This window comes from Bubalus bubalis, chromosome 11 (assembly GCF_019923935.1).
Source record: "Bubalus bubalis isolate 160015118507 breed Murrah chromosome 11, NDDB_SH_1, whole genome shotgun sequence".
NCBI lineage: Eukaryota > Metazoa > Chordata > Mammalia > Artiodactyla > Bovidae > Bubalus > Bubalus bubalis.
In genome coordinates, this window is record NC_059167.1 from 79461758 (window position 1) to 79483598 (window position 21841).

Here is a 21841-nt window from a genome sequence, read left to right on the forward strand (position 1 = left end):
GTAAAGAATCCACCTGCAATGCAGGAGCTGCAAGAGACCCGGGTTCAGTCCTTGGTTGGACAATCCCTTGGAGGAGGGGATGGCAACCCATTCCAGTATTCTTCCCTGGAGAATCCCATGGACAGAGGAGACTGGCAGATTACATTCTTTAGAGTTGCAGAGAACTGGACATGACTGAAGTGACTTAGCATGCAGGCATGCAAGCAGCACATGGGGCTTACCCTGGTGGCTCAGTGGTAAAGAATCTGCATGCCAATGCAAGAAACACAGGTTTGGTCCCTGGTTGGAGAACTAGGATCCCACATACCTTGGAGCAACTAGGCCTATGTGCTGCTACTACTGAACCATTCTTGAACTATCCATCTGAACATTAGTGTCTTCAGATCACTATACTTTCACTGCAGTGAAAATATACAGGTCTTCATCTTCCATCCTTTTTACCCCCAAATCTACTGAAAGAGAATCAATATTATTTACAGAGTATGAGATAAGAGCACAAACTAAAATCATCTTCATATGGTTTCAAAAATACTTATTTTTTCTCTAAAATAGCCTACTAAAATTAAAAAGCATAATACAAAACTAATAATCAGCAGTTTAAAATGTATTTACAATAGAAATTTTAAAAATAATTTATTCACTTTCACTTTAATAAAAATAAAACTATTACAATTCAGTTTTCAATGTCCAGCTGGTGGTTAAGATAACTTAATATTGCTATCAATGCAGGCTGAGTCTAAAATAAATATATATAAATTTTGAAGTCATCAGTACCATTTTTATAGAATCCATATATATGCATTAATATACAATTTTTTTTCTCTTTCTGACTTACATCACTCTGTTTAACAGGCTCTAGTCTCATCCACCTCACTAGAACTGTCTCAAATGTGTTGTTGTTTTTTTTATGGCTGAGAAATATTCCATTGTATATAAGTACGACAACTTCTTCATCTGTTCATCTGTTGATGGACCCTATTTGCGGGGCAAAAATAGAGACACAGACAGAGAACAGACTTTGGACACAGTAGGGGAGGGAGGAAGTGGGAAAAATCGAGAGAGTAGCACTGAAACATGCTTTACCGTATGTAAAATAGACAGCTAGTGGGAAGTTGCTGTATGATGCAGGGAGGTCAACACGGAGCTCTGTGACAACCTAGAGGAATGGGGGGAAGACTCAAAAGGAGGGGACATATGTATACTTCTGGCTGATTCACATTATTGTATGGCAAAAGCCAGCACAATATTGTAAAGCAATTATCCTACAGTTAGAAATAAATTAATTAAAAAATAATACTGTTTAATACAGCAAAGTGTTCCAGCCATTAGAAGCAACTTCTGATCGTGCTGATTCATGAGGACCCTTCAGAACCACAAGTAAGTGCATAAGAGAAGCAAAAGCTGCATCCTCAGCACTTCTGGGAAACAGTATTTCATTATGGAAGAATCTACTGCATCCATGCCATGTGAGAGAAGGATGGGGCTATATAATTAATTTTTGCTTTCTTTTCCCTAAAATTCTCCCAAATTCCTAATCGGGGTCTGCCTTCTCCTAAATGTTCTCAGAAAATGTCCCTCAAATCATAAAATCATGCTCTTTCTATTTCCTTCTCTCGTCTACCCCTGGCAGCACATGCTGAGTTGGCTGCGGTGGGAGGGCGGGGCGTCCTGTCAGTGTCACCTGAGCAGGATTTGCTGGGTGAGCTGATTGGCTGCAGGAGCAGGAAGGACTTACGACACTCCCTCAGGGTTCTATTAAGTGTCTTACAGTGAAAATGTCCCAACAAGAACAGGAAACATCATGAAGAGGCTAGCAGGCACTGTGCTGGGGCTTTTGTTTGTCCAGGTTTGCTGTGAGTTGGGGCTGACCCACAAGGGATCTGAAGGAATTAGGCACTGCTCTATCGTTGGGGGAGGGAGAGGAGCTGACAAGTTCTGCAGACTATTTATCCTTCTCATCATCTATGGTGATGGGGAGGGCACTTTCAGGATTTAGTAGGAGTTACAGTGACCCTCACCAGTGACTGTTTCTCTTTCCTCATCAGGTGTGCGAGGAGTGGATGTAGAGCAGAGTCCCCCAGACCTGAGTCTCCAGGAGGGAGCCAGCTACACGCTTCAGTGTAATTTTTTGCACTTTCCCACAGAGTGTGAATTGGTATCTTCAGAACCCTGGGGGCCGCATCATCCACCTGTTTTACATTCCTTCAGGGACAAAGCAGGATGGAAGATTAACGGCCACCACAGTCCCTAAAGAATGCCGCAGCTCACTGCACATTTCCTCTTCACAGACCACAGACTCAGGCACTTACTTCTGTGCTGTGCAGCACAGTGCTCCCCAGGCACCTGCAGCCTCTACACAAACCCTCGGTGGGGCTCAGCCCCTCCTCCAGCCACAGTCACACCGTGAGGCCACCACAGGGCATCTGCAGTGCTTAATGTTACTCACCTTTATCAGGACAGTTTTAACCACAGACACCTTTTGGCCCTACAGATTATGGACTTTGGTCTTTATCTTTCCTTCTCAACATGTATCTCTTTCTGCACTAGAAACTTCTAACTGGGAACTAGCAGAGTAGTTGATAAGAGGATAGAATTAAAATGAGAATTTAACCACAGCTTCCCAGTGGTAAAGAATTTGCCGACCAATGGAGGAGATGCAGAAGACATGGGTTTGATCCTGGGGTTGGCAAGATCCTCTGGAGGAGGAAATGGTAACCCACTCCAGTATTCTTGGGAAACACTGGGAAATCTCATGGACAGAGGAGCCTGGCAGGCTCCAGTGCATGGGGTCTCAAAGAGTCAGACTGACTGAGTGACTAAGTACACGTGGTGAACTCAAAAATGTTAAAAAGTGAAAGGAATTAAATGAAATCACTCCAATAAAGATATTCTCCAGTTTGTGAGAGGGTGGGGCCTACTGAAAGAATTAAAGCAGATATGAACTTAGAGTTCTAACTGGCTGAGAAGGGCAGAAGAGGAACTTGAGTTGCCACTGAGCACTGATGCCAGAAACAATGGACAAGATACCGGGAGCATCATTTTCGCTTCTGTGGCTTCAACTAGGCTGTGAGTTGTGGAGGAGAAAACCTAGGATATCTCATCAATTAGTTGGACTGAGAAAACTGGATTACAAACAAGCTCATGCAGACAGAAACTCCAAGAAAGAAATAGATGTCTGTGGAACTAATGACTTTTTAATCTCTTTAAGTAGGGGTGAGTGGACAACAGAAGGAAAAAAGTGATCAAGAGCAAGTGAAACAGAGCCCTAAGTCTTTGACAGTCCAGGAAGGAGAGATTTCCATTCTGAACTGTAGTTATGAGAAGGGTGTGTTTGAGTATCTCCTGTGACACTGGCAATATCCTGGTAAAGGACCTGCATTCCTGATGCCCATACGTTCAGTTATGAATGAAATGGAAGATGGAAGTTTCACAGTTTCCCTCAATAAGAGTGCCAAACAGCTCTCATTGCACATTGCAACTTCCCAGCCTGGCGACTCAGCCACCTACATCTGTGTAGCAAGTGCTGGGTGCTCCCCGGGCACCTGCAACCTGTACCCAAACCTGCAGCTGAGCTGCAGCCACATCCTGCTGTGTAGATGAAATACACATGCACACACGCACACACATCTGTTTGGTCATAAAAATCTTAATATATTTAAGAAAACTGAAATTATATAGAATTTATTCTTCAAAATGGAGATGATACAGATTATCTAGTACAAAGAGATGTCTGTAGAAACTCAAATATTTGGAATATATGCACTAACTTAAAAATAACCATAGGTTAAAGGAACAATTACTATGACTTTAGAAAATATTTTAAAAGTAAATATTATGAGAGCACATTATATAAATATGTAGGAGATGCAGCTAAAATAATACATAAAAGGAAATTCATCTATTTAAATGCTTATTTAACTAAATAAAAAAGGTTGAAAAACTATCATGTAGGCTTTCAGCGAAAGATGATAGAAAAGCGAATTAAACCCAACATAAATGGAAAGAAGTAAGTAATAAAATGTTGGATTGGTGAAATACAAAGAAAGCTATAGGGATAGTCATGAAATACAAAGTTAATTTTGTTAAAATGATCAATAAGATTGAAATATTTCTAGGTAGAATTATCAAGGGAAAAAGAAAAAAAAACAAATTATAAATATAAGTAACTAAAAAGAAAGTTATTCTACAAGTTCTATAATGTTAAAAGGGTAATAAAAGAATATAATTAACAAATTTATGTCACTGAGTAAGTGTATAGAAGTAAATTTACACAAGTAGGGAAGACTTATTTTTTTGACAAAGTGCAAAGACAGTTCAATGGAGGCAACACAGTCTTATGAGCAAATGATGTTGGGACAATTGGATATTCTCTGGGAAATAATTGAAACTCGGCCTAAATATCATACCTTATACAAAAATATGGGTACAGCCTCAAAATGAACCACACCTCCAAGTGTAAGATGTAAAATTGCCAAATCTTTTAGGGAAAACATAAGAGAATATCTTCATGACTTAGGGCTAGACAAAAAGAATTTTGACATGACACCAAGAGCACGATCCATAAACAAACTTAGATTTCATTAAAATTTAAAATGTTTGCTCTGCAAAAGACACTGTTAAGAGAAGGAAAAAGATAAACCACAGAACGACAGGAAATATTTACAAAGTACATTTTCATCAAAAGATTGTGTTCAGAATACAATGAACCCTCTAGACTTAGCAGGAAGAAAACAATCCAGTTGAACACTGGACGATAGATTTACACAGGTTATTTTCAAATATCTTTTGATAGCGATTTCTAACATAATTCCAAGGTGATTAGAAAACAGATTGTAGGATTTCGATACCTTTAGACCATGAAATTTTGCACCTTGTTTTATGTCCCTGGATGTGTAGCAGTGTCTCCTAGTTTACAGTCTATGGAACCTTGAATAGAATTTGCATCCTACTATTGTGTGAAAATTGCATAAGTCTTAATTATGTTGATTCATAGTGCTTTTCAAGTCTACTGTACCCTTCTACTTTTCTGTATACTCATTCTATTAATTTTTGAGAGTTTGCCATTGAAACTCTAACTAAAATTTTTAATTCATTTCCTTAAAAATTATTTGTAATATATAGTGGAACTGTAGTCACTTAAGATACAATCAGAGAAGCAGATCACCAGTGGTGTCGAATAAGAAATTGGTTACGAAGATTAGAACTCAGGCAATTGCTAGATCTGGTGGAAAAGTGTATACAAAGCTGCTATCTTTGTATGTGGTGCTGAGACTGAATTCTTTGTTAATCAGCTGGAGTAGTATTTGTAGAACAAAGTTGGATATAGACCAAAGCACGGTTAAACTGTGACTCATAAGGACATACTAAGACCATGAGAATAATGGAACCAACTTGTCTATATCTCACCTCCTTCAGTTCCACAGTAGTGAGTGACCTTAGGAGAAGTGGGTGTCATTTCGCATCATGCTAACATACCTACTTGGTCTAAGACAAAGAGAAGATGAGGAGGAGGTTTGATGGGAAGTGGAAGGATTGTGAATCAATGATAAGATGAGCTATCAGTTCAGCAGCAACATGAGTGAGTAACCAGAGTCTCTGGAGCCCTGCACCAACCCACAAAACATAAAAACTGTGGCTGCTTCATCAAAACGACCTTCCAAATGTTGCACAAATTTCTTTTGTTGCCAACCCTAACCCAGAAAAATACGGGAAGCACATCCTGGGAAAGATATTTCCAGTTAGTTAAGATAGTACAAAGCTGTTACAGTATCCTCTTTGTTAACTTGGCATCCATCTGTGCTCTTTAACAGCTTCTGAATAAAGACCATAGCAAAACTATGCTTCTTGGTAATGTTGTTGTTGCTGTTCAGTCACTAAATCGTGTCTGACTCTTTGTGATCCCATGGACTGCAGGATCCTCTATCTCCCACTATCTTTTGGAGTTTGCTCAAATTCATGTCCACTGAGTTGGTGATACCATCCAATCGCCTCAACCTCTGCTGCTGTCTTCTTCTTTTGCCTTCAATCTTTCCCAGCATCAGGGTCTTTTGAGCCAATGAGTTGGCTTTTCTCACCAAGTGGCCAAAGTATTGAAGTTTCAGCTTCAGTATCAGTCCTTCCAATGAATATTCAGGGTTGATTTCCTTTGGAATTTACTGGTTTGATCTCTTTGCAATCCAAGGGACTCTCAAGAGTCTTCTCCAGCACCACACTTCTTGGTAATGTGATGCAATAATTCCTCATTCAATCCAAAACATTGTAAACATATCCTGGAAGATTATAGCAAGTTCATTTATCCCTTTGTGGGTGATATTATTTTCTTTTCTACCTAAGACATACCCTCCCATTGAATCCTGTATCTTCACTACTGAGATATAGTAACATATAACATTGACTTATATTAGCATGTCTTATGTTACTACATGTAGGCAAATTGGAGAAGGGAGTTAAAATTGGTTAAGTAATACATAAATATATTATATCGAATTGAAAAACAAATTTTCATTAGTATTATTGTTCTTATTTCTGCAAATGACCTCATGATCTGGGAAAAATCAAGGGCAGGAGAAGATGGAGACAGATGATGATATAGTTGGATGGCATCATCGACTCAATGAACATGTGAGTGAAAGTCATTCAGCTGTGTCCAAATCTTTGCAAACCTGAAATGAGTAGCCTTTCCCTTCTCCAGGGGATCTTCTCAACCCAGGGATTGAACCCAGGTCTCCCACATTGCAGGTGGATTCTTTACCAGCTGAGCCACCATGGAAGCCCAAGAACCCTGGAGTGGGTAACCTATTCCTTCTCCAGTGGATCTTCGTGACCCAGGAATCCATATGGGGTCTCCTGCATTGCAGGTGGATTCTTTACCAGTTGAGCTACCAGGAGACGTGAGTTTGAGCATATTCTGGGAGATAGTGAAGGACGGGGAAGCCTGGCATGCTGCAGTCCATGAGGTCACAAAGAGTTGGACACAACTTAGCAACTGAACAACAACAACATCAATTTAATATGGGAAACCCTGAAAACACTCTTATCAGATTACAATGGGAGGAAATTCAACCCTGGTAAGAACAGGGAGGAAACAGAGCACAAAATACTCAAGAAAGCATTTGTTCCAGTTGTTGACCCCCAGGTGATGTTGCAGAAACTTTAAATATCACCTTTAATAAAAGCTCCATTTCACTCCTATGAGCTTCTGTATCTCACAGCTCACTGAGGTGTACTTTTGAACAGGCTCAGCCCCAGCAGCAGTAATTGTCAAGGATGCATTTCCTCCTGATAGTCACTAGAACTTGCTTACATTGGGATCCTTTGAATCTCAGATTTCCCTGTAATAAAGCCTCAGCACCCTCTGACACATTCCTTCCTGCTTCTCAGGGGAGATCTTCCACAAAATGGATCTCAACTTCCTTCCTGCATAGCCATGTTTTCCACTACCCTTCTCATGTTGGGAATGCTCTTCATAGGGAATCAGTAACATTATATTCCATGCTCCTGTGTCTATAGAACAAACAGCATTCTGATTGAAATCTGAAGAGAGATATTGTCTCATTACAGGTCTGTCCTGGTCTCACTGATTCAGCACTGATGCTGCAGGAAGAACTGGAGGCCAGTTAGTGACCTGCCTGACAGCCACATCACTGGCTCTAAGAGCCTAAGTTCACCTGTAGTGAACTTCCTTATCTCTTCTTGTATGTCTAGACAATATAGAGTACGAAGGTAAAAAAAAGCTTTCTTTATCTAGCAGTGGCCTATAACAGGCATTCTAGGTTAAACACATTGCTTTGGCAAAGTTCCAAGTGACCCACTCAGGTTGCTCCTCACCTCTTTTCTCTCTTCTATTTAACTTCTCTAATACCCACTGTGTGCATAATAATATTGATTCCTAATCAGCTTTATTTTTATACACTATTTCTCACAGTTCCTTTAGTAAACATTTTCAATAATCTCGAACTGTCCATCTGATCCCCGTGCCTACAGATCACTTCAATTTTACCTCAGTGAAAATAAACAGGTCCTCATTTTCCATCCTTTTTACCTCAAACTCCATATACACAGAACCATTATTATTCATACAGTCTGAGAAAAAGCAAAGACTTGCTTTTATGTGTTTTAAAAACCCTTATTTTTCTTTTAAAATAATCTACTAGAGGCAAAAACCAGAATACAAATGACAATAGTTAACAGTTAAAATATATTTTATGTAAAATAGATAACTAATGGGAAGTGGCAAAATAAACAGGGAGCCCATACACAAACCCTTCGTGGGGATCAGCCCCTCCTCCAGCCACAGTCACACCATGAGGCCTCCGTGAGGTCACCATAAGGCATTTGCAGTACTTAGTATTTCTTACCTACATTGGTATAGTTACAACCACAAACACTTTTTAGCCCTACAGATTTGGGATTTGGTCTTCTCCCTTCTCAATCTGCATCTCCTTCCACACTAGAATCTCTAACTTGTAACTAAAAGAATAGCTGATAAGATGACAGAATTAAAATAAATATTTCCCACAGTAAGCTGGACTCCAAAACAGTAAACATTGAAAGCAGCTAAAAGAAGAGAGAAATCTCTCCAGTAAATATATTATCCAGCTTGGTTGGATGTCTCAAGAATGTTCAGGTCTGTCTCATCATGATCTGTTCCAACAGGCAACTGCAAGCACTGGTATCCCATCGTACGAGTGCAGCCAAGTGAACAGAAAATATTTGCTCAGTGTTTAGTATGAACTTGATCACTTACAAAATATGTCTTATAGTTCTGGAGGCAAGAAATCTAAAATCCATTTTGCTGTCTACATCAAGGTCTTGGCAGGGTTGATTCCTTCCAGGTTCTTTGAGGAAGAATCTGTTTCCCTTCATTCTGTAGCTTGGAAGCCATTTGGATTCCATGGCTCAAGACCCCTTCTTGAATCACTCCAACATCTTACTTCCACCACCATGGCTCCCTCATCTCCTGGAATCAAATATCTTTCTGACTCTGTCCTATAAGATATAAAAATTTAATGCACAGAAATCTCAATTAAATAGAGCTGGCAGAAGAGGGGGAGCTCTCCTGACCTGTGGACATCACAGAGGGCAAAGGGAAGATGAAAGAAGCCTCTTCTTCCCTGGTCAGGACGCAGTCAATGGAAAGTCAAGGGCGCTCTGTTTGCTATAACCGTCCTAATTTCCTTGTCTTCTCTATATATTCCCTTCCCTTGTCCAGTGGGGACTTGCATGTGGCTCCTCATGGTTGCTGATCAGGACTGCAGTCCTTTGGTGATCTCAAATAACATCACCTTTTATGGGGAAATACCTGGCAGTCTACTGCTTGTTCCTGTGATTCTGTTTTTGTTCTACTTGTTCCTTTGCTTTGCTTTGCTTTTATATATCATATATAAGTAAAAACACACAGTATTTGTCTTTTTCTGTCTGACTTATTTCACTAATACATTCTGTATCTATCCATGTTGTTCCATTTGGCATGATTACATTCTTTTTTTATATTTGATTAATGTTCCATTGTGGGATGTGTGTGTGTGTGTGTGTGTGTGTGTGTGTGTGTGCGCGTGCGTGTATAGCTAGATAGTAGATGAAAGATCAGTATTTTCTCTATCCATTCATGTATGAATGAACACTTGGCTTGGTTCTGGATCTTGGTTATTGTAAATAATGCTGTTATAAACATTTGGGTGCAGATAAAATTTTGAAGAGTTTTTGTTTTCTTTGGATAAATACCCAGGAGTGGAATTGCTGGATTATATGGTAGTTATATTTTTAGTGTTTTGAGAGGAATCTCCGCAATGTTTCGCATAATAGCTGCAGCGATTTCCAACCCAGCAGCAGTGCACTAGGGTTTCCTCTCCTCTGCGTTCTCACCACACTTATTTTTTTTTTCTTTTGATGATAACCATAGTGATAGATGTGAGGTGACAACTCGTTTTGACATAGATTAGCTCTTTTTCTGAATATTAGACACTTTGGGTATCTTTTCATGTACCTGTTGGCTCTCTCTTTGGAAAAATGGCTACTCAGGTCCTATGCCCATTCTTCAATCAGATTGTGTTTTTGATATTGAGGTATATGATGTCTTTATGTATTTTGGATATTAACCCCTCATTGTAAATATCTACTCCCATTTAGTAGTTTGCCTTTTACTTTTGTTGACGGTTTCTTTGATGTGCATTAGATTTTAGTTTGATTAGTTCCCATTTATTTAGTTTTCCTTTTGTTGCCATTGCCTTTGGACAAATAAATATTGCAAAGAGACATGTCAATGAACATACTGTCTCTATTTTCTTTACGAGTTTTAAGGTTTCAGGTCTTACATTTCAGTCTTTAATCCATTTTGAGTGTATATTTATATATGTTGTGAGAAAATGTTCTAGTTTTAGTCTTTTCCTTGTAGGTGTTCAGTATGGTCAACACCACTTACTGAAGAAACTTGTCTTTTCCCCTTTTTAAGAAGCTGGATAAAGTCATTCAGAGTAATATCTCTGTATGGCCACAGAGGGGCAACACTGCTTCAGAGAAGTTAATTTTTGTCTCATACACAGATTCTTCAAGGAGCCAGAAAGGATCCTTTAAGTATCTATCACATGTTTATCTCCAACTTTGCTTCAATTGACATCTATCGTTCTTGTGTGTATGTATGCATCCATCTATCTTCCTAAATAGTATCTGTGTATATTTGTCCAACAGTTTGAAAAGTATGACTTTGAAAGTTAATATCTCTGTAAATAATATATGTTGTCCTTTAAGATTAAGGCCACATTAGTTTCTCTAATATAAATTTATAATGTTTTCACCCAGATACATCCCAAACTGCAATCATACTGAGTTAATCAGTGCCAGAATTCCCTTACCCCATTCTTTACTAAATCTAGAGGTGGTGTAAGTTCCAGTTCAAGCACCTCCTCCATCAGAACTACTCTCTGACTGAGTCCAGAAGGGAGTCCATTATCATTTTCTTGGGTGCATCATATAGAAACACATTTCTCTTTAGTAGCTTTTATCTGAATGTACTTGAGTATTGGGAGTAGGTTGACTGAAGATTGTTATTTCTGTCTCTTTTTTAAATGAGACCCAAGTATGACCATTTAGTAGGCACTTAGTATCGCTAGTAAATATATACTGAAGACATCTGCTAACAAAAAAAATGAATAAAAAAGAAAACACACCAAAATTTAGCAAACAATAAAATATCCCCTTAGAGAGCTGGAGTAGATGGGATTAGATTGAGAGGTGGGAATGGTTATCATTCTTTTCTGTTGAACCGTGAAGATGTTTTTCTTTGATAGTATCTGAGATCACATTAATGCAGAGATCGGAAACTCTTCTCTGTGCTTCAAAAATATGAGCTCCTTTGTTGCAGCCTGGAGGAGCAGAGACCAGAACCTACCCCATGACTGGAGGGTGTGGCAAACCGTGCCCTTGTGATTGTCCTAGTAAGCATGCCGAAGGGACATTCTTGGGTGGACATGCTCTCTGCTCGGCTTCACTGCCTACACCTGTTTCCGTCCCCATGGAAACAGAACAAGATGTTCCTGATCAACAGCACAGCCTTAACTTTACTCCTTCTTTATGGTGTGCTAATCAAACTCTCCAGTATAACTATTCCTTAATGATCTCATGTGTCTTCTGCCAATAAAAGTGTGGGCTGAAAGGAGCCATTTTGTCTTCCTGCCATGGAGAGTGGGAGGGCCCCCTGACTCCCCATTTGCCAAATTAAATGTGTCTGTCTTTTCATTAGGCGCTTGCCCGAGTTTCAGATCTTTCTCACTGGCTGTGCTGGAGGAGGCACTCCTTAATTTCTGTCTCTATACCCTGATGTGTGGACCTCAAAAGCCAAACTGATTCTTCACAGTTTTGTATTTTACCTGTGAGGTTAAGGTGTAACTCAGGATGAGAACTACCAAAAATGTTACATTACTGAATGATCATGGTCCCATATCTTCTGAATTCTGCAAAATTTTTCTTGTCAATTTTATCCTTTGGAGGTCAAAAAGCCTCCACAATAGATTATTCCAGTGCTTCTCAATTTATTTTCTCCATACCTATTCTTGGAAATATTTTATTTGCCTGATTTATATTTTAGAAGAAATATAAATTGAAACTGATTTAATTATCTTTTTTTTTCCTACTTCTTTTTTTTTTTTTTAATTCCTACTTCTTAAGGTCATGTATAGTGTGGAAACATCTGAACGATGGTGTTAAAATTTAAGCTCCACCAAGACAAAAAGACTATATATTGTTTATGTTCTAATGCATAAGTTTAGCTTGTGAAAGTGAAAGTGTTAGTTACTCAGTAGTTTCTCACACTGGGACCCTGCCAGGCTCCCTCTGTCCGTGGGATTCTCCAAGCAAGAATATTGGGGTGGATTGCCATTTCTTTCTCCAGGGGATCTTTCTGACCTAGGGAGCAAACCTGGGTCTCCTGCTTGGCAGGCAGATTCTTTACCGTCTGAGCCACCATGGAAGCTTAGCTGGTTATGATATATTTTGTCCCTTGTGTATTCTCAATAGACTTTAAGTTTGCGCAAAAAAAAAAAAAAAAAAAAAGGGAGAGAGAGAGAAAGAAATGCCCCTACATACTAATCTTGTGACTTCTTGGGAGTCCTTCTCTTCCCCATTGTAATATAACGTTATTCCCTATTAACACATCAAGTTGTCCTGATATATGAGTTTTAAACTTCTAGGAGGTGTAAGGAAAGAAAGATGGGGATAATGTGGGAGAAATTCTAACATGCTCTTTATCCATTTAAATTGGGGGAGCACATTTCTGATTCCCAATTAATTTTATTTTTGGTGATTCTAAATTAGCACAGAATGAGAACTAGTACTTTTGAGAGAGATAGGTTTAAGTGAAAGCAATTGTGAGAGGGTGAGGCCCACTGAAAGAATAAAAGCAGGTGTGAACTTCAAGTCAGAGTTCCAGCTGGCTGAGAAGAGCAGAGGAGGAACTTGAGTTGCCACTGAGCACTGGTGCCAGGAACAATGAACAAGATACTGGGAGCATCATTTTTGATTCTGTGGCTTCAGCTAGTCTGTAAGTTGTGGAGGAGAAAACCTAGGATATTTCATTAATTAGGGGGACTGAGACAATTGGATTACAAACAAGTTTATGCAGATAGAAACTTGGAAAAAGAAATATATTTTATGTAAGTAATGGCTTTTATCTCTTTAAGCAGGGGTGAATGGACAACAGAAGGAAACAAGTGACCAACAGCAGGTGAAACAGAGCGCTCAATCTTTGACAGTCCAGGAAGGAGAGATTTCCATTCTGAACTGTAGTTATGAGAACAGTTTATTTGACTACTTTCAGTGGTACCAACAATATCCTGGTAAAGGCCCTGCATTCTTGATAGCCATACGTTCAGTTGAGAATGAAATGAAGGATGGAAGACTCACAATTTTTCTCAATAAGAGTGCCAAACAGCTCTCATTGCACATCTCAACTTCCCAGCCTGGAGACTCAGCCACCTACTTCTGTGCAGCAAGTGCACAGTGCTCCCCAGGCACCTGCAGCCTGTACCCAAACCTGCAGCCGAGGCTCCAGACACACCCTGCTGTGCAGATGAAACACACACACACACAATTTGTTTGTGCATAAAAAGTCTAGTACAGCCACTATGGAGAACAGTGTGGAGATTACTTAAAAAACCGGAAATAGAACTGCCTTATGATCCAGCAATCCCACTGCTGGGCATACACACTGAGGAAACCAGAATTGAAAGAGACATGTGTACCCCAATGTTCATTGCAGCACTGTTTATAATAGCCAGGACATGGAAGCAACCTAGATGTCCATCAGCAGATGAATGGATAAGAAAGCTGTGGTACATATACACAATGGAGTATTATTACTCAGCCATTAAAAAGAGTACATTTGAATCAGTTCTAATGAGGTGGATGAAACTTGAGCCTATTATACAGGGTGAAGTAAGCCAGAAAGAAAAACACTAATACAGTATACTAATGCATATATATGGAATTTAGAAAGATAGTAACAATAACCCTGTATACAAGACAGCAAAAGAGACATTGATGTATAGAACAGTCTTTTGGACTCTGTGGGAGAGCAAGAGGGTGGGATGATTTGGGAGAATGGCATTGAAATATGTATAATATCATATATGAAATGAGTCACCAGTCCAGATTCGATGCACGAAACTGGTTGCTTGGGGCTGGTGCACTGGGACGACCCAGAGGGATGGTATGGGGAGGGAGGAGGGAGGAGGGTTCAGGATGGGGAACACATGTATACCTGTGGCGGATTCATTTTGATACATGGCAAAACCAATACAATATTGTAAAGTTAAAAAATAAAATAAAATTAAAAAAATAAAAAATAAATAAATAAAGATGAAGACTTAAAAAAAAGTCTTAATATATTTAAGAAAACTGAAATTATACAGAATTTATTCTTTCATCAAAATGGAATTGATACAGAAAATCACTTGTTAAAAGATGTCTCTAAAAACTTCCAAACATTTGGAATGCATGTACTAACTTAACAATAAACATAGGGTAAAGAAATAATTACAATGACTTTAGAAAATATTTTGAAAGTAAATATTGTGAGAGCACATGATATAAACATGTATGAGGTGCAGCTAAATAATATATAGAAGGAAATTTATCTTTTTAAATACTTATATCACTAAAGAAAAAAAGTTGAAAAACTATTATCAAGACTTGCAGCAAAAGATGATGGAAAAGCAAATTAAATTCATCACCAACTGAAAGAAGTAAATAATAAAATGTTGGATTGGTGAAATACAAAGAATGCTATGGAGATAACTATGAAATATAAAGTCAACTTTGTTAAAAAGATTAATAAAATTGATATATTCCTAGGTAGAATTTTCCACAGAAAAAAGAAAAAACACAAATTATAAATATTAATAAAAAAAGACAACTATTCTGCAGGTTCTATAATGTTTTAAGGGTAATGAATGAATATCATTACGTTTATGTCACTTCGTAAGTGTATAGAGGTAGATCTACACAGGTTGGGAAAACTTTTTTGAAAGTTTATATTTTGAAAAAATGCAAAGACAACTCAATGGAGGTGACATAGTCTCATGAGCAAATGAGGTTGGGACAACTGAATATTCTTGGGAAATAATTGAAACTTGGCCTAAATATAACATCTTATACAAAAATTTGAGCACAATCTCAAAATGGACCATCAGTTCAGTTCAGTTCAGTTGCTCAGTCATGTCTGTCTCTTTGCAACCATGGACTGCAGCACAACAGTTTTCCCTGTCCATCACCAACTCCCCAAGCCTGCTCGAACTCATGTTCATCAAGTTGATGATGTCATCCAACCATCTCATCCTCTGTCGTCCCTTTCTCCTCCTGCCTTCAGTCTTTCCCAGCATCAGGGTCTTTTTCAATGAGTCAGTTCTTTGCATCAGGTGGCAAAGTACTGTAACTTCAGCTTCATCATCAGTCCTTCCAATGAATATTCAGGGTTCATTTCTTTTAGGATTGAGTGTTTGATGTTCTTGCTGTCTAAGGGGCTCTCAAGAGTCTTCTCCAACACCACAGTTCAAAAGCATCAATTCTTCAGCACTCAGCTTTCTTTATGGTCCAACTCTCACATCAATACATGACTGGTGGAAAAACCATAGCTTTGACTAGACAGACCTTTGTCCTATACCATGTACTGACAAAAATCCATATTCCTAACCCAGCCTAACTTAAAGATGATCAACATTTACATTAGTGTACAGTTGGAAGAAATCATCTAACACAAAGTCTATTTTATACTAAAGTGTTGAAAATCTCATGCAATTCCTTGAGTACTGTACTAAAATTGCCGTGCTGCATGGGGTCGCAAAGAGTCAGACATTACTGAGCGACTGAACTGAACTGAACTCAACCGAAAGTGGGGCTTCCCAGGTGGCACTCATGGTAAAGAGCTGGCCTGCCAATGCAGGTAACGTAACAGACTTGGGTTCAATCCCTGGATCAGGAAGATGCCCTGGAGGAGGACACGGCAGGCCACTCCAGTATTCTTGCCTGGAGAATTTCATGGACAGAGGAGCCCAGTGGGCTTCAGTCCATAGGGTTGCAAAGAGTCAGACGTGACTGCAGTGACTGGGCACACATACACTAAAAGTGAAAAACAGAGTGATTGTGTGAGTACAGAATGAGTGTAAGTGGGTTGCTTGTTTATCGTCATGATCTCAGGGTGGCCAGGAACTCAGCTCACTGCTGCTGCCCAGAATCACCAGAGAATATTACACCACATCTTGTTAGCATGGGAAAAGATCAAATTTAAAAATTCAAAGTATGGTTACTACTTAATGTGTATCACTTTCTTATCACTGTAAAGTTAAAAATCTGAAGTCAAAACATCATAAGTTGGTGAGTCTGTAGTGATGAAAAGAAACAGACTATTGATACTTGCAATAGCCTAGATGGGGATTCCCAGATGGGTCAGTGGTAAAGAATCTGCCTGCAATGCAGAAGACCCAGGTTTGGTGCCTGGGTCAGGAAGATCCCCTGGAGAAGGAAATGGCATCCCCTCCAGTGTTCTTCCCTGAGGACAGAGGGGCCTGGCAGTCTACAGTACACGGGGTCTAAAAAGAGTATGATATGACTTAGCAACCAAACAACAATAGCCAGGATGGATCTCAGGATGTTATGCTGAATGAAAGAAAAATCAGTCTCAGAGGTTACATGATGTATGTTTACACTTTTGGATATTATGATTGTATATATGGTGTGATTCTACTTATACAACATTCTCAAAAGGACAAAATAAAGAGATAAAAAGGATATTAGTAGTTACTGGGATTATCAAGAGTTGCAGGGGCAGGGAGGCTATGGAAAGAAGGTTTGTTTAGAGAGATGTGTCATGATTTTGGTGGTGGTACAAGAACCTATATATGTGATAAAATTTCATAGAGCTTTATATCAAAACCAAAGAGCACATATAAAAACTGATGTATAAGATTATGGTCTGTATTTTGATAAAAATGTCATCAATGTCAATTTACTAATATTTATGTGATTATTATATTAATATATATTTATATTTTATAACATTGTGCTGCTTCACAGGCTGATGCAGTCATTCATCATCTCCTCTGCTTAGTTACAAATAATTTCAAGCCCAGGGATTAGTTACCTGCCAGCGCTCAGAAGTGAAATGGGACAGAAGAGTAGATGTCTCAGAGAAATACAAACTCGCCTCCCTGCTTCACTCATTCATGAGTCATTTTGATCTTAAATTCCATGAACTGGCACTGTTTTAGACCTTGCCTGTATTTTTCTTTGCTACTTGTCTATTTGCCTTTCATTCTTTTACATTAATTCATCCATTACAACACTGAAACCAAATGGAAGATTGACAGTTACATTCCACATGAACATGAAACAGTGCACAGAACTGCAGTCACCAACTTCTGTGGTGTCGACAGGTACTAAGTGTCTGCAGTCTGTAGATATTGAGGTTTGTAGAAGTGCATTACAGCAGTACATCAGAGAAAGATCTGGCATGTTTATCTTAACTTTATTTTACAAAGAGAAATAATAATGAGTGACTGAGAAGTTAGACTGAATACTCTGGACCAATGAGATAGAAAATGTGACATTTGGATGATTCTAGTACACATGATCTAATAAGTACAATTCTACATTTAGAGGCAACAGGATTGAATAGCCTGATTTCCCTCAAAGTCTAATACATAAGACTCAATATCAGATTTCAAAAGAATAATATTTTATTCCAGTTATAATTTCATTTAAATATAAACCACCAAATAGACTCTGAAATTCAGATGAACTGATGTTTTTAAATTACTTCATGTTGAAGTAGTTTTATTTATTGAAAAATCTAAATAAAGTCCTGAAATTCAGTAAAAAGAAAAAAAAAAGAGATGAGACATTTAGACATTAATTACTTTGGTTATGATTGCTTTTCACTCAGAAGGCCTAAGATCTATGAAAGTTTTAAAATAGTCACTAGATTCTGGATGGAGAATAGTAAGCATAGGCTAAATGAATGACTGATCAGTAGATTACAAGAATGATTCAGAGGCTATGCTAAATTATATCTTAAACAGGATGGCAAAATTATTTTACTGAATAAATACCAAATGTATGTCAACTTGTTTAACCTTCAGTTTCCCTCAGTTCAAACCTTTAATATTAATTGCTTTCTTCATGCCCCTTTTCAGGATCTGCCAAACTTAATGACCAGGGAAAGACAAGTAGACAAAGTAAAGGTTTGTAGTGAGCCAGACTTTCCCCATCTGGGCACAGACCACGTGGTCTATGAACATGACAAACCCCACTTCCTGTCTGGGGGAGGAGTCATACAGGAACCAGGTGCCATGTATATGTGCTGTCAGGCACTTAAAGATGCTGAATTCTTAGCTTGAGGCAGAATTAAACACATTTATGTACAGAATCCATCCTCATGTCGCTCTCCAGCCTGCTCTGGGTGTTCCTGGCCATCGCCTTCTCTGGTAGGGATGCTTCCAAACGTGCGTGCGTGTGTTCAGGGTGAAAGGACTGCACACAGGCACGTGGAGCTTCACTAGGACTTAAAGGAGGATTGGGGAAAAGCAAGCGTCTTAGGATTTCAGTTTGGGTTATAAATATTTGAGTCGATCCAAAATTAATTTCTGCATTATTTCGTTCACTATTTCAGCTCTGTTTTCTCACATTTTCCACAGGATCTTGTGTGGCCCAGAAAGTTACTCAAGACCAGTCAGACATAATCAGCCAAGTGGGACAGTCAGTCATTTTTAACTGTCAGTATGGAATAGGTTGGTTCACATACTACTACTCCATTTATTGGTACAAGCAGCTTCCCAGGGGACAGATGACTCTCCTTATTCATCAAAATTCAGAACACGGGAATGCAGGGAATGGCCGCTACTCTGTAAACTTCCAGAAAGCATATAAATCCATCAGCCTCACCATTTCAGCCTTACAGCTGGAAGACTCTGCAAAGTACTTCTGTGCTCTTAGGGAGCTCTCAAGTAAAAGAACAAAGAGATATTCACAGTGCTTGAAGTAATGGGAAAAGCCGTACAAAAACCCCAGAGCTTAATACGAGAGTTCTGCTGCTGCAGGACCCCAGCTGAAATGCACACCTGCAGACCCCAGACAAGAAATGGTAATCATGTGATTGCTTAATGTGTGGTCTGAATCAGAGAATTTAATTCTAAATTAAAGCTTCTTCTATGTCCAGAGTAACTTTCTACTGTTTACATTCTCCTCTTGAATTTTTGACTAAATTAATCATACAGAACATGTGTAAAGTTGTCTAAACTTACTCCAAAGTTAATAAAAAGTGACAGTTTCACTAAAATACACTAACATCACAAATTTGGGTATAGTTATCTGGAATCGTCATGAAAATAACTTCCTTAGTCCTTTCTTCTTAGACTTGTGTCACTTAAGGTACAATCAGAGAAGCAGAATCACCAGTGGTATCAAATAAGAAATTAGTGATGAAGATTAGAACTCAGGCAATTGCTAGATCTGGTGGAAGAGTGTATACAAAGCTGTTATCTTCGTATCTGGTGTTGAGACTGAATTCACTGTTAATCAGCTAAAGCAAAGTTAGGGAGAGACTGAGGCATAAACAAACTGTGACTCATAAGGACATACTAGAACCATGAGGATAATGGAACCCACATAGACACACTAAAACTTGTCTATGTCTCACCTCCTTCAGTCTCACAGTAGAGGGTGAGCTTAGGAGAAGTGGGTGTCATTTGGCATCATGCTGCATACATACTTGGCCCAAGACAAACAGAAGATGAGGAGGAGGTTTGGTGGGAAGTGGAGGGGCTGTGAGTCAACAATGAGCTATCAGATCAGGAGGAACACCTGTGAGTAACCACAGTCCCTGGAGCCCTGCACCAACCCAAACATAAAAACTGTGGCTGCTTCATCACCATGACCTTCCAAATGTCACACAAATTTCTTTTGTGGCCAATCCTAAGCCAGAACAATATGGGAAGCACATTCTGGGAAAGATACTTCCAGTTAGTTAAGATAGATCAAAGCTACTACAGTACCCTTTTTGTTAACTTGGCATCCATCTGTACTCTTTAACAGCTTTTGAATAAAGACCATAGCCAAGCTATGCTTCTTGCTAATGTTGTTGTTGCTGTTCAGTCACTAAATCATGTGTGATTCTTTGTGATCCCATGGACTGCGGCACACTAATCTCCTCTATCCTGCCAGGCATGGAAACAGAGTATAACTATAATTGAGGATGAAGGATTATTATTAAAATTATTAAACTGGAATTTCAAAATGGATGAACTTCATGGAATGTCATTTATACCTCAGTAGAGTTGCTCAAAATAAATAAAACTTTGTTCTGTCTTACTGGTGTCACAGTCCAGGAATAGTGTTATTCAACATGCACATATTTATTTAAACAGTGATTTTGTGCCCACAGTTTCCCTCAGTTCACTTTAGTTGCTCAGTTGTGTCCAACTCTTTGAGACACCATAGACTGCAGAGCATGAAGCCTCCCTATCCATCACGAACTCCTGGAACTTACTCCAACTCATGAGTTGGTGATGCCAGCCAATCTGTCATCCATCTCTGTGATCCATCTCTGGATGGATGACAGATGTCCATCCATCTCTGTCATCCCCTTCTCCCAACTTCAATCTTTCCCAGCTTCAGGGTATTTTCAGATGAGTCAGTTCTTCTCATCAGGTGGCCAAAGTATTGGAGTTTCAGCTTCAGCATCAGTCCTTCCAATGGATATTCAGGACTGATTTCCTTTAGGATGGACTGGTTGGACCTCCTTGCAGCCGAAGGGACTCTCAGGAGTCTTCTCCTACACCAAAAAACAAAAGCATCAATTCTTCAGTGCTCAACTTTCTTTATAGTCCAACTCTCACATCCATACAAGACTACTGGAAAAACCATATCTTTGACTAGACAGACCTCTGGTGGCAAAGTAATGTCTCTGATTTTTAATAAGCTGTCTAGGTTGGTCATAACTTTCCTTCCAAGAAGCAAGTATCTTTTAATTTCATGGCTGAAGTCACCATCTGCAGTGATTTTGGAGCCCAATAAAATAAAGTCAGCCACTGTTTCCACTATTTCCCCATATATTTGCCATGAAGTGATGGGACTGGATGCCATGATCTTCGTTTTCTGAATGTTGAGCTTTAAGCCAACTTTTTTACTCTCCTCTTTCACTTTCATCAAGAGGCTCTTTAGTTCTTCTTCACTTTCTGCCATAAGGGTGGTGTCATCTGCATATCTGAGGTTACTGATATTTCTCCTGGCAATCTTGATTCCAGCTTGTGCTTCATCCAGTCCAGCATTTCTCATGATGTACTCTGCATAGTTAAATAAGCAGGGTGACAATAGACAATTGACATACTGCTTTCCCAATTTGGAACCAGTCTATTGTTCCATGTCCAGTTCTAACTGTTGCTTCTTGACCTGCACACAGATTTCTCAAGAGGCAGGTCAGGTGGTCTGGTATTCCCATCTCTTTAAGAATTTGTTTGTTGTGATCCACACAGTCAAAGGCTCTGGCATAGTCAATAAAGCAGAAGTAGATGTTTTTCTGGAACTCTCTTTCTTTTTCAATGTTTCAGCTGATGTTGGCAATTTGATCTCTGGCTCCTCTGCCTTTTCTAAATCCAACTTGAACATCTGAAAATTGATGGTTCACATATTGTTGAAACCTGGATTGGAGACTTCGGAGCATCACTTTTCTAGCATGTGAGATGAGTGCAATTGTGCAATAGCTCAACCATTCTTCAGCATTGCCTTTCTTTGGGATTGGAAAGAAAACTGCCCTTTTCCAGTCCTGTGGCCACTGCTGAGTTTTCCAAATTTGCTGGCA

The 21841-nt window shown here is 39.1% G+C and overlaps 1 pseudogene and 1 gene segment (V, D, J or C); both read left to right on the plus strand.

Moving 5' to 3' along the window:
* The first annotated feature begins 1801 nt into the window (after positions 1-1801).
* On the plus strand, positions 1802-11795 carry LOC123464739 (annotated as a pseudogene).
* A 6590-nt stretch (positions 11796-18385) lies between these two features.
* LOC102399430 lies at positions 18386-19125 on the plus strand. The segment is given in 2 exon segments: positions 18386-18470; positions 18681-19125. Coding segments are annotated over 2 exon segments (396 nt in total).
* The last annotated feature ends 2716 nt before the right edge of the window (positions 19126-21841 follow it).